This window comes from Alexandromys fortis, unplaced genomic scaffold (genome assembly GCF_014885135.2).
Source record: "Alexandromys fortis isolate MF-2015 unplaced genomic scaffold, M_Fortis_MF-2015_v1.1 scaffold_152, whole genome shotgun sequence".
Lineage (NCBI taxonomy): Eukaryota > Metazoa > Chordata > Mammalia > Rodentia > Cricetidae > Alexandromys > Alexandromys fortis.
Genome location: NW_026068045.1, coordinates 2444832 through 2457730, shown reverse-complemented (window position 1 = coordinate 2457730; position 12899 = coordinate 2444832). Strand labels below are relative to the sequence as shown.

Sequence of the window (12899 nt, the reverse complement as noted above, 5' to 3'; positions counted from 1 at the left end):
TGTGGTGTGAGACAGAGAGACTGTGGTGTGTGAGAGACAGAGAGACTGTGGTGTGTGAGAGACAGAGACTGTGGTGTGAGAAAGAGAGACTGTAGTGTGTGAGAGACAGAGACTGTGGTGTTAGAGACAGAGAGACTGTGGTATGAGAGAGACAGAGAGACTGTGGTATTAGAGACAGAGAGACTGTGGTGTGAGAGAGACAGAGAGACTGTCCTGGTGGTAAGAGCGACACCTTTAACCCCAACATTTCCAGGCAAACCAGGGTGACATAGTGAGACCCTTTCTCAAAGAAAAAAAAAGACAAACCCTGCTTGTGCAAGGCTCTGGGTTAGACCCCTAACACCACAGAGGAGGAGGAAGAGGAAGAAAAAGGAAGAGAGGGGGTGAGGAAAAGAGAGAAGTAGGCACAGTGGTACACGACCGTAATCCCAGCACTCAAACAGGAAGGATTGCAGAACATTTGAAGCCGAGACCAGGAATGATCCCGCACGCCTTTAATCCCTGGACTTGGGAGGCAGAGGCAGGTGGATCTAGTGAGTCCAGCCTGGTCTGCGGAGTTCAAGGACAGCCAGGGCTACACTTTGAGACCCCCACCTCAAAACAAACACAGATAAATGTGAATGCATCCCTGAACACCTAAGATCTTCAAATGTCCAATGAAGCTTTCCTGTCTTCTCTCTCTCTCTCTCTCTCTCTCTCTCTCTCTCTCTCTCTCTCTCTCTCTCTCCCACACACCCAAACACACACACCCTAGGCTTTATTTACCCTCCTGAATGCTTAACATTCTCCAAACTCACAGAGGCCAAAGCTTTCTGGCCTCCCTTAGCCTGACAAACCACCAGATTGGCCCCAAACCCAGCTCATTTTCCTCCTTTTCTGTGAAGTTTTGGGTTTGGTGCCCCGCCCCAACCCTGAGACAGGGTTTCTTTCTATTCCTGGCTGTCCTGGAACTCACTCTGTAGACCAGACTGTGCTCTAACTCACAGAGATCTGCCTGCCTCTGCCTCCTGAGTGCTGGGACTACCACGCCTATCCTGGGAAGTGTGTCGCGGTATCTTCTCAGCACAGGGCCCTCCCTTCTTCCTCAGGAGCTCCGCACAGGACTGCTGTCCAACCACCATCGTAAGCCACCGCAGGCTAGGGGGCAGGTGCTCGGAACACGCCCCAGTTCCCAGGGGCCATCCCCACCTGCTTCCGGCTCACCTGGACGTTGGGCGGGGCTTGTCTTGAGAGGCGCTCTCCCGGTGCTTTCTGGAGCTCCTGCTCAGCGGCCCTTCTGCGGGCTGCAGCCAGCCATAGCTGAGGACCCTCCTCATCGCTGGAGTCCCTGGCGAAGCCTGCTATCTCAGTGGCCCACAGATATCCTTGGAGAAGGGCATTATTCCCATTGACCCCACAGATTCCCAGGTGCCTTCCCCACCGGGAAAGGACTCACAGCTCCAGGTCCAGGTGCCCCTGCATGGAGAGAGGCGACGCACACACAGAGCAGGTGTTGTCCAGGAGACGGAAACAGGTGAGGCAGTAGAGACCTAGAGGAGGCCAGGAGGGAAAGGAGGCTTGCGCTAACCCTTCACTCTCTGTGATCCCTAGTTTGTGGCCTCCCCGCCCTCCAAAGAAGACCCATCCTTGTCAAGTAGGCACTTAGGGAACTGCTAGTACTCCTTGCACCCAGGAGAATTGATAATCTGGGGGAGGGGCTATGCAAATGAAATATGCATAGTAATGAGGGGCGGACACATGCGAACAAAGGGAGAATTCAGTGAGGGAAGAACAGTGGTTGACTATCATATGTAAACACCGCGAGTCCTCCAGGGGGAGGGCTTCTCACCTTTGCAGCCTGGGGTACTGCAGGACACAAAGTTCTCCATGTCCCCTTTGTCTTCAGGCTGCCCACAGCCCAGGCAGTAGTGCTGATTCGGCAAAAATGGGCTGAGCAAAGGACTTAGGCAAGGGTACCTTAGAAGAAAGGTCGCACATGTCAAGTTTGACGAGCCAACCTCCAAATTGGAGGGACACCGTCCAGCACCCTAGCTGCGGCCCTTCTGACGGTAGCAACCGTTTCTCCATTGCCCCATTCTCCTTCCTCTCTCCCTCACTTTGATCTCCATGGGCACCAGGCAGGCACTTGGTATACGTACATACATGGGTACACATGTATCTTAAAGTTTATTCTTGGAGCCGGAAAGATGCCTCAAGCAGTTAAGAGCACTGGCTGCTCTTTCAAAGGACTTGGGTTCAATTCCCAACATCTTTAACTCCAGTCCAAAGGGATCTGATGCCTTCTTCTGGCCTCCATGGGCACTGTATGCACATGGTACACAGATTTGCATGCGCGTGGAGAAACCCATACACATAAAATAAAAGCAAAACACTTTTTTTAAAAAAATAAAATTCTTAGCTGGTGGTGTATGCCTTTAATCCCAGCACTCAGGAGGCAGAGGCAGGTGGATCTTGGCGAGTTTGAGGCCAGCCTGGTCTATAAAAGCTGTCCTGTTCCAGGACAGGCTCCAAAGCTACATAGAGAAACCCTGTCTTTAAAAAAAAAAACAATAAAATAAAATTCTTAGCCAGGCGTGGTGGCACAAGTCTTTAATCCCAGCCATCCGGAGGCAGAGGCAGGCGGATCTTTGTGATTTCAAGGCCAGCCTGGTCTACAAAGCAAGTTTCAGGACAGCCAGGGCTATTAGACAGAGAAACCCTGCCTCTGAAAAAAAATAACAAAGTAATAATAGTAATTGTTGTGGACTCAGACCACCAGACCCTGAATTTCTTGTAAACAGTTTGTTTTCCTCTGCTCTGAGCACAAGACCCTGATGGCAGGGGCGTGGGTTCTGATGAGTCTGCAGCTGAAAGATCTGAGAGCTGGGGCGTGGCCAGAGCCCTATAGAAGCTGCCCCTGAGCAGTGGGCATTCTTGTCTCAAGGATGTCCCCGTGGCCCTGTTGGTCTGTCGTTCTCTGTCTGTGTTTGTGTGATTTTAAATTTTCAGCCTAGTTTCGGTAGTGCGTAGCGAGTAGAGCGCGGAACAGAACCAGTGTAATAATAAATAAATAAATAAATAAATAAATAAATAAATAAATAAATATATATATAATTCTTGTCCTGGGTTCTTCCTTTAGGACATGAAGGTATGAGCTGGACACCCCTCTTCAACCAAACCTCTTGTCCCTCGGGAAGCACTGCTGACTGCCACCCCATCCCTATAGAGAGCACCGTGGACTCACCTGATGGCCAGCACCTGGAGGACACTCATGTGGCCCTGGTCAGCTGCCCGTCGCATGACTGCCCGGTGCACTGCAGCCAGCATGTTGGTCCGACGACGCAGAAGCGAGTTGTAGAGGTAGGAGATCCTTTCCTGGTGGGGCGGATCCCGTGTGGGACAAGTGGTCTCGCTCCTTCTGCCTTGCTGTGCCCTCCCGCACCCATCCCCATTCCTGCCTGTCTTTTCCTTCTGACTCCTTGAGCTCCTCAAGGCTTAGCTCAAATGCCTGTTCCTCCAGGAAGCCTTCAGGTCCCCCCAAGCAAAGTCAGCCATTCCTCCTCTGCCTCTCCATATATCTTCATCCCTTAGTAAACTTTTTTTTTTAAGTGATGCTTCATTAAAAGCCTTTCTTCCTGGGGCAGGAGAGATGGCTCAGCAGTGATGAGTGTATATTACTCTTCTAGAAGACTCCAGTTCCCACACCCACATCAGGCAGCTCAGAACTGGTTGTGACTCGAATTCTAGGGGATCTAACACTTCTGGCCTCCGGTACCTACAAACACATGGAATATACTCACACAGAAAAAAGAATATACACATGATTAAAAATTTAAAATGTAAAAGAAGTTAATCTACTTTAAATGTCTATCAGCCAAACTGTTTCACCATGCCTCACTGGAGTCCCTGCACCACAGATGTCGTGAGGCACACCCCCATGTCGCTGTGGCTTTAGGGAAGCCTTGGGGGCGAGATGAAGCCCAGGCTGAAAGGACATCACCCCTCCCGGCTCCACCGGAGGGCTCCCACTGAGGAGCAAAGACTGGGGCTGCGAGGCTTCTGAGACAGACAGCTTAGCGTCAGGGCTGCAGCAGAGAGCTGCTGGGTCCACACCCCTCACCTGTTCTCTGGATGGGTAATAGGAGGCACAGATGACACGCCGCAGTCTGCTGACGTAGCTGCCACACAGGGTGACGAAGAAGCACAGGCCATACATGGTACCTGGGAAGACAGCACCCAGTGAGCGCTGCCCGCTGCCCAAGGCACCGGCCTCACTCCTGGTCCACATGCCCCCTCGCCCAGGTCTTCACTGTTAGAAGAATACCGATAACAATGTAACCACTGGCGTCTGGTTCTGAGGGATGTAGGAGGCAGCGCTGGGACAATATACTGATGTTGCCTTGTTGCAGAACATCAAAAGCTGACACCAGGTCACGGTAGATACTCCCTGAATAGCCGGTCCCTTCCACCGTTATAGACACCAGCACCGGGCCTGCACAAAGACACTGTGAGGACACTCATGGCAACGACCACTTGCCCTGCAGGGTGGAAAAGGAGAGCCAGGCAGGTCATAGGCACGAACCACACCCCAATGCAGGACCGTTGGTGCTCAGGTACCCCAAGGTACCCTGAGACCTGGCTTCTGTCCTAATGCCAGCTGGCTCTGCCACAGTCTTCATGGCCATCCCAGAAGCATTAACATTGGCCGAAAGCTGGTAAGTTCTCCCTTGGTTTTTAGAGACAGGGTCTCACTGTGTAGCCTGGTCACTCAATCCTGCTGCCTCGGCCTCCAGAGTGCTGGGGTGACAGGAGGACCACCAGGGCCTCCAGAGTGCTGGGGTGACGGGAGGACCACCACTCCCCAGTTTATTGTTGTGTCTTACGTCTTGAGTTTCAGTGGTTTTCTTTTTCATTTATATTAGTGCGTGCGCGTATGTGTGGTTGCGGGGGCACACACGTCCCGGCACACGAATGGGACCAGAGGACGGCTCTGTGGAGGCAGCTCCCTCCTTCCACTCTTTCTAGAGTTTTGAGGATTGAGCTCAGGTCGAACCTTCGTGACAGGTGTCCCTGAGCTATCTTGTCTTTTTTGCTTGTTTCTCTTCTGTTCTCTGTGTGATGATATGCAAATTACAAATGTAGGTCAATTATGTTCCTTGACTTGTGACCCAGTCTCACGTGGGCCCAAGGAGGGAGTAAACAACTAAACAACACTCTCACTTCTTTTGTTTGTTTGGTTGGTTTGGTTTGGTTTTTCAAGACAGGGTTTCTCTGTGTAGCAGGCCTAGCCATCCTGGAACTCTGCAGACCAGGCTGGCCTTGAACTCACAGAGATCTGCCCGCCTCTGTCTTCGGAGTGCTAGGATTAAAGGTGTGCACCACCACCACCCAGCTAGTCTCACTTCTTACAGTGACCCAGAGAGCAGCCATTGCTTCATTATTCAGATGAGCAAACTGAAGCTGTGAGGGGTTAAACAATTTATGTGTGTGCTTGTGTGTGTGCATGTGCGTGTGTGCGCACGCATGTGTGTGTGCGTGCGCATGCGTGTGTGTGCATGTGTGTATGCGCGAGTGCGTGCGTGTGTGTGTGTGTGTGTGTGTGCACGCATGCGTGCGTGTGTGCTGGGGATGGACCTGGGGCACTGTGCATGGGGCTCGGTCCCCAGCTCCCAAGCAACTTACTTAAAATCACCTCCTGACAAAGAACAGGGCTGGGATTTGAACCAAGCCAGTTTGGCTTACAGCTTGTGTCTTTGCTATTCTACCATGTTGTGTTCTTTACCAGTGGAGGCAGAGGCTGGAAGAGTGAATGGCAGTGACATGAAGCTATCCAAAGAGTCCCCCAGGAGAAAGCCCCAGGGAGAAGGAGGATGCATCGGGTGGGTGGGCACAGGAGGAGGGGTGGGCACTCACTGCGGGCTACAATCTCGCCCTGGAGATGGTACCGGGCCAGGTCAAGTACCCAGAAGACAGCATAGTCCAGAAAGACCAGGAGGAACACGAGGAGGAGGTGACGAGCAAGGTCAAAGGTCTCCAGCACATAGAACAACTGCTCCCATCGGGACAGGAAGATCGAGCCTGAAGGAGGGTGTTCAGGAGGGTATTCCCCAGTTCTCCTGCCCACAGGTCTACAAAGTTCAGCCAGAGGGCAAGAAGAAAAGAGGCTGTGAGAACTCTGGCAAAGGTGGGAGCAGTCCTTTACCTGGACCTGTGGTCCACACCAGAGCTCTTCTACCCTGTTTGCTTCCTGCCTCCTGGGCAGTCCTCCCTTCCATATTAGCTCACCCCTCTGGCCCTCACCACAGAAAGCCTTCCCAAACTTGGTCCGTGTTGCTCTCTTGTCTTCCTCTCAGCCCGAGGTCATCTCTGTTTCCTCTGATCTCTATGTTCCCAAACAGGGTCAGGACTATGGGACCTTCCTCACACCCTCACCTGGTTGGATGTAGTATCTGGCTTCCTGGGAACTGAGCGGCAGCACCGTGGGCAGCCCTGCCTCGGAGCGCACTGCCTCCATGTGCAAGAAGCGGCTGGTAATATAGATGTTGTCAAAATCGTCCCAGTTCAGGTAACAGTACCGATACCACAGGGCTCTGAGGAGAAGCACACATGAGAGTCCAGCTCTTTTTACCAGACCCCCAGCCACTCCGGGCAATGCTGCCCCACCAGCTCCCGCCACCCCCAAGATTCCATAGATGGGCAGCCCGCAGCAGCCCATCTCCCCACTGGCCCTGGGAGCCCCTCACTGGAGGTAGAGAAGTGCAAAGAGAAGAGGCATGGTGTAGCCCATCAGGGCCAGGGCCTCCCTGGCCCTGTGCAGCTTCATGCTGACCGCCTCGTGAAGGTCCAGGGCCACCTGGGACAGGCTCCGAGAGGCGTTGAGGTCCACAGAGAAGTAGTGGGTGGCTGTCATGTTGAACTCAAACTCACGACGCACCTGGTTAAGCAGCTTCATCACAGCTGGGACCAGCAGGGCCAGAAGAGACATGAGCCAGGAGAGTTAGGAGGGCAGAAGTGAATGGGGTGGGGGCTGTCCCGGCCCAGGAATTGCACAACTCACAGATGGCCGGAGCTCCCAGGGCCCAGACCTGGACTAGGAAGCAGTGACACCTTCTGACACACAGCACTAGACCTTGCCTAGGGCTTATGCTTCGTCACGAGTAAGGAGTGAGCCACCGCCTAGCTCTGGTGGGAGGCCCTGTTCCTCCCAGATTCTGCTCTGAAGTCTGGCTTTGATGAGACACCTTCCCCCGCTCACTGGGCCTCAGTTTCTCAATCAGCTCAGCCTAGATGTTAGTCTGGGTGACCCTGCACAGCCCTTTCCTGATCATCATATGGACCAGGAGACTTCCGCTGCCCGTGGCCTCAGGAAGATGAGAACATGGGCAGCAGGGGCTGGAGGGGTCACTGGGTCACTCACGGGTGCTGATGGTCCTTCGCAGGAAGAGCTGAAGGTACATGGGGATGACACAGAACATCTGGACCACTGAGAGTCAGGGAGCTCAGTGTGAGGACGAGGCACAGAGATGTAACCTGCCTGTCCACCTCTGCATCCTTCCTCTAATGGGGCTGTCTAGACTCCCCACCTTTCCCACTGATCTCCTCTGCATTTCTAAGATTCTTAGCTTTTCTCTGCTGTGCTTTCCTGAACATCACTCCTTCTCCATCGCCTACCTTTTCCTACTGAACCCAGCGTCCTTATGAGCTCCATATGCAACACCCCTTATGTGACCCCTCGTGCCCCCCTCCTGACTGATCCTGCATTCCCACACCCCATTCCACCCCATGTTCATGCCTCCCCGCAGGGAACCCCTGGTGCTCTCACAGCTGGCAAGTCCGCAGAGCGCCAGTTTGAAGGGCATGATCACGTAACACAGGTGAGCGACCCGCGGCATGATCTTCATACAGCTGTCCCTGGCGTCATCAAATACCCGAGTGCATTTCGTATAAGGGTTGCCCAGCTCTGAGTTGCACACATCACCAATGTGAAGGAGCCAATACCACACATTCCGCAGGGCCCTGGCTGGAGAGGGCTCTTCAGTCAGTACTCTGGGTAGCAGTGGCCCAGCCTTTTTAATAACTTAGGTAACACTACCCACTTCCCCCTTTCCCCCAGAACTGGCCAGTGGTCAGTGAGCAGGCCTGGAGAGGCCTAGGATAAGGAGACCTCCCATACCAGACACGTGACACACCTACCCACATGCTTCACGCCGTCCATGATGGACCGGAAGAACCTGCGGACCCGGTCAGCCACCACTTTGGCCCTCTGGGCAATAGCTTTAATCTTGGTCAGAGCACCTGAGAGACAAAGGGCAACATTGTGGTGGGCCTTTCCTTCCAGGAGCTGATTGTCATCATTTCCTGGGGGAGGGGAGGTGCAGGGGGAGGCTATCAGAGAGGTTAGGGAACTGGGGTGCTGGGGTGTGAAAATAACCAGGTGAAGGAAGAGGCTGGAGGGCAAGGGAAAGAGGATTTAGCCGAAGCGGCTTCCCAGGCCCAGCCCCTCAGAAAGGAATTAAACTGAAAGGTGGAAGACCTTCCAGGCTGGGAGTCAGAGGCAGGCTGGGGTGGACCTTACTGACAAGGGGCTGCTTGGCCCGCTCCAGCATTTCTGCAGTCTGGTTCAGGGCCAGCTCTGCCCCACAGGCCACAGCCTCGCTGGCCTGCGTGAAGTTACGCAGGGTATTGGCACAAGGCCCTTGAAGCACCAGTCCAAAGGCAGCCACAAGCAGCAGCATCCGACCCTGCCCTAGGGAGATGGCTCAGTCAACGCCAGCCCAGGACCCCAACCCCAAGGCAGCCCGGCCATGCTCCCAGGGTGCCAGCCTCACTGGAGAAGACCTGGGGAAGCAGCAGGAAGACAGTGATGCGGACCTGGCGGGAGAACCCCATGCCCAGGCTAAGGAAGGCAGCCAAAGTGACAGTGGCCACCAGGCAGCCATAGGGACTGTGTCCCTCCACCAGGAGTTCCAGGATCCCATAGGCTGTGGCCAAGGACAAGCCCAGAGTAAAGCCCCCCATGCTGCGGACCACAGCCCGCGCCCTGCTGGGCCCTTCCTCCCTGGGGGGCCACTCTGTAGCATCAGTTTTAGACATGGCTGCTGGGACCAAATGCCAGTATGTCTCCAGAAGAGGCCCCCAGGTTCTAGAGACTCGGAATCCTCCATCTAATTCTAAGGTTCCGCCAAGCTTATGCCATGGGTGTGTCTCAGAACCCATTACCTAGTTCTGAGAGCTCACAGAGCTGGGGAGTTGAAGGAGGTCTGTGAGTGATGTGAAGGACACAGGCAATTCTCATCAGAATTTCACAGCCTAGAAATCTTTGAAGAGACTTCTCGGGTGAAAAGTGTTCCCAAGAATAGTCTGATGGACAAGACACAGTATCAGAACGGAGCAGGAAGACAACAGAAACTGCCCAACACTAGTGAGTCCCGCCCCTTCCCGGCACCCCTCAGACTTCTCTTGTCCTCGCCTCCATTTGGGGGTCCTCCAACATCTCTCCCTCATGTCCTCCCTACAGCCCGGTCCCTTCTCTTCTTCTCCACTCCCGCCTTACTCTTCAGGGTCCCTTCTCTCTTCCTGTGCACTCCACATCCCTGCCACCATGTTTCCCCACCATCTGATCCTCCGAAAGATCTCAAACCTTAGCAGGATGGTGGTGGCTCACTCCTTTATTCCCAGAACTCGGGAGGCAGAGGCAGGTGGATCCCTGAGAGTTTGAGGCCAACCTGGTCTATAGAGCAAGCTCTAGGACAGCCAGGGCTACACAGAGAAACCTTGTCTTGAAAAGCACCCCTCCCCCCTAAAAAAATCTCAAACCTTGGGGATGGAGAAATAGCTCAGTGGTTAAGAGCACTTCCTTCTCCCCACATCAGGCAGCTTGCAGTTGCTTCTAACTGCAGCTCCAGGGGCTCCACCACCCTCTGGTCACTGCATACATATGGCACACATAAACTCAGACAGGCGCACACACACTCATAAATAAAGTGTTTCTAGCCTTAACGACCCTCCAAGGCCAGAAGAGGCTGTGGGCTGAACTGTCCCCTTTCCAGCCATGCAGAGGCTCCTGCGCTGGGGTCTTCCAGTTCCCTGGAGCCGGTTCCTATGGCGCCAGCCAGGGGAGTTCCCTGCCACTGCTTTCCTGCTAGGAGCAGGAACTGGTGGGCTACTGGCCATAGGTAAGTGTGGGAGCAGAAGGGCAGGGCTGGGCCAAGGCTGGCGCAGGGCCAGGCTACCAGTTTACGGCTGGCTTCGTCCTGTTTCTTAGGTCTCTTTCAGCTCCTGGTGAACCCCATGAACATCTATGAGGAGCAGAAGATGGTGGCATTGTATGGCCTGGCAAGTTAGTAGTAGATAAAGGCGGGGTATTAGGGCCTGGGGGAACGTAGAGCTTGCTCCTTTTGTGCCCGAAGTCCATGAATTTACCTTCCTTTTACACTTGGGAAAAGAGAGAAAGGAGGCTCAGAGGAGAGAGGGTCCCAAAGTGAGAAAACACAGCCCCTGCCGTCATTAAGTCTCGCTAGTCTTTGAAAGTCTCACTGCCCACACATCATAGGTCAAACCAACACCTTATAATCTGCTCTGTTGACCAGTAGGGCACATCGCCAACTCATCTAAAGAACCCTTTCTTTCCTTTCCTTTCCTTTCCTTTCCTTTCCTTTCCTTTCCTTTCCTTTCCTTTCCTTTCCTTTCCTTTCCTTTCCTTTCCTTTCCTTTCCTTTCTTCAGGAGGATTCAGAAGTAACAAAGTTGACAAGCACCAGCCATTTTGGAGTTTACAAAGAAAAGAAAGTCAGGCATAGCTGGGTGTGGTGGCTCAAACCTACAATACCAAAATTCATAGGCTAAGGCAGGAGGATTGCCTTAATTCAAGATCAGCCTGGCATACACAGTCTGGATTGCCAAGTAACATCCCTCCTCAAAAAATAGACACTAACCAACCTGCCAGTGTGAGAGTAAAGGGGGGAGGGAGGGGCTGGGCGCGCCCCTAACCCTGTCAGGGAAGGCTTCTAGAGGTGACATTTGAATGGAGACATTTGCTTTGTGAGGTGCTGGGCCACAGGAAAGGGACGGCCGAGAAGGGCTATGTGAAAGTAGCTAAGTCTTAGAGACAGTTTGTCATCCCAAGGAAACGCTGCATGAAGAAGAACGTGGTGGTTTACGCCTGGAGTTCCAGGACAGCTGGGCTCACAGAGTCTCGAAAAAAATAGACAAGAGAAAAAGACTCAAACAGGATGAAAAGAGAAAAAGCTTTAGAGCTTGAGAAATCTAACAGCTCCAGATGTTAGCTCCAAGATGTACTTAGAATCCCAGCACTCGGGGGCTGGAGAGATGGCTCAGTGGTTAAAAGCATTGCCTGCTCTTCCAAAGGTCCTGAGTTCAATTCCCAGCAACCACATGGTGGCTCACAACCATCTGGAATGAGGTCTGGTGCCCTCTTCTGGCCTGCAGACATACACACATTGTATAATAAATAAATAAATAAATAAATAAATAAATAAATAAATAAATATTAAAAAAAAAAAAAAGAATTCCAGCACTAGGAAGGCTTGAGGCAGGAGGATTGTGTATTTGAGGCCAACCTGGACTATATATTAAGACTTTTCTCTCACAGGACTGAGCGATGGTTCAGGAGTTAAGAGCATCTGATGCTCTTGCAGAGGACCTGGGTTCGATACCCAGCACTCATGTGGCTGTTCACGACCACCTGAAACTCAACTTCCAGGGCATCTGACATGTTCTTCCAACCTCCAAAGGCACTAGGCACACACATGCTTACATACATACATGCAAGTAAAATACACATATGTGTGTATGTATATGTATATGCTTTTTTTTTTCTGAGACAGGGTTTCTCTGTGTAGCCCTTAGCTGTCTTGGAATTTGCTCTGTGGGCCAGGTTGGCCTTGAACTCAGGGGTCCACTTGCCTTTCCTCCTGAGTGCTGGTACTCAGGCATACACCACTACCACTGGGTACCTATTTTTTTTTTAAAAGAATTTTTGTTTTGTTTTGTTTTTTTCTTATTTATTTATTTATTTATTATGTATACAATAGTCTGTCTGTGTGTGTGTCTGCAGCCCAGAGGAGGGCACCAGACCTCATTACAGATGGTTGTAAGTCACCATGTGGTTGCCGGGAATTGAACTCAGGATCTTTGGAAGAGCAGGCAATGCTCTTAACCACTGAGCCATCTCTCCAGCCCCCTGTTTTTTTGTTTTTCAAGGCAAGGTTTCTCTGTAGCTTTGGAGCCTGTCCTGGAACTAGCTCTTGTAAACCAGGCTGCCCTCGAACTCACAGAGATCCACCTGCCTCCGCCTCCCGAGTGCTGGGATTAGAGGCATGCACCACCACCACCTGGCCACTTAAAGAATTTTTTAAAAAAGGACTTTACTTCAAACAAAATAAAATACAACCAGAGTCCTTCTGTCTTTTCACAGTCTTTGGCTAGAGGTTTCATCTTTTTGATTTTTTCCGAGACAGAATCACCTGTAAAGCCTTGGCTATCCTGTTTGTAGAACTGATAGACCCACAGTAGTCTCCCATGTGCCACCGCCGCCTGGCTGCCTAGAGCGTTTTCTGTTACCAAATCCCCGCCATAACTCCTGCACCACATCTCCGTGCAGTAACCGCACACTCAGGCGAAGGAACATCTCTTTCTCCTGCCCCTGGTTCAGGACCCAGGAAAACTTGCCAGCAGGCTTTTCACAGTCTGGTCAGTCCCGCAATCGATGCCCTTCTCAGTCCCAGCCAGGGCAATGGAATGAATGCCACGCTCACTGAACATGTAAACTAGAGTCTTTGACCATAAGGTCATGACCACAGCAAACTGTTTTTCTTTCTGACCACCTTATTCACATATGTTCTTTAATTGACCACTGTATTCACGTGTGTTCTATAGATGACCACCATATTCACGTGTGTT

General features: G+C 52.3%; 2 protein-coding genes across 2 annotated transcripts in view; one reads left to right on the top strand and one right to left on the bottom strand.

Annotated features, from left to right (window-relative positions):
• Positions 1-776: 776 nt before the first annotated feature.
• Positions 777-9257, bottom strand: Dcst2 (DC-STAMP domain containing 2). The gene is made up of 14 exons (XM_050118830.1): positions 8808-9257; positions 8555-8725; positions 8173-8274; positions 7802-7999; positions 7397-7462; positions 6723-6936; positions 6412-6569; positions 5893-6057; positions 4304-4471; positions 4100-4200; positions 3224-3354; positions 1829-1956; positions 1436-1529; positions 777-1327 (listed from the first exon to the last, which is right to left on the bottom strand). Exons 1-14 carry the CDS (start codon positions 9193-9195, stop codon positions 1138-1140), a joined length of 2274 nt encoding a protein of 757 aa, XP_049974787.1. The 5' UTR covers positions 9196-9257; the 3' UTR covers positions 777-1137.
• A 7-nt stretch (positions 9258-9264) lies between these two features.
• Positions 9265-12899, top strand: part of Dcst1 (DC-STAMP domain containing 1) — an 18599-nt gene continuing 14964 nt past the window's right edge. Inside the window, exons 1-3 of the mRNA XM_050118821.1 lie at positions 9265-9400; positions 10029-10154; positions 10244-10318. Of these exons, the coding sequence (XP_049974778.1) occupies positions 9343-9400; positions 10029-10154; positions 10244-10318 (259 nt within the window). The 5' untranslated portion in view covers positions 9265-9342. The remainder of the gene's footprint in view (positions 9401-10028; positions 10155-10243; positions 10319-12899) is intronic.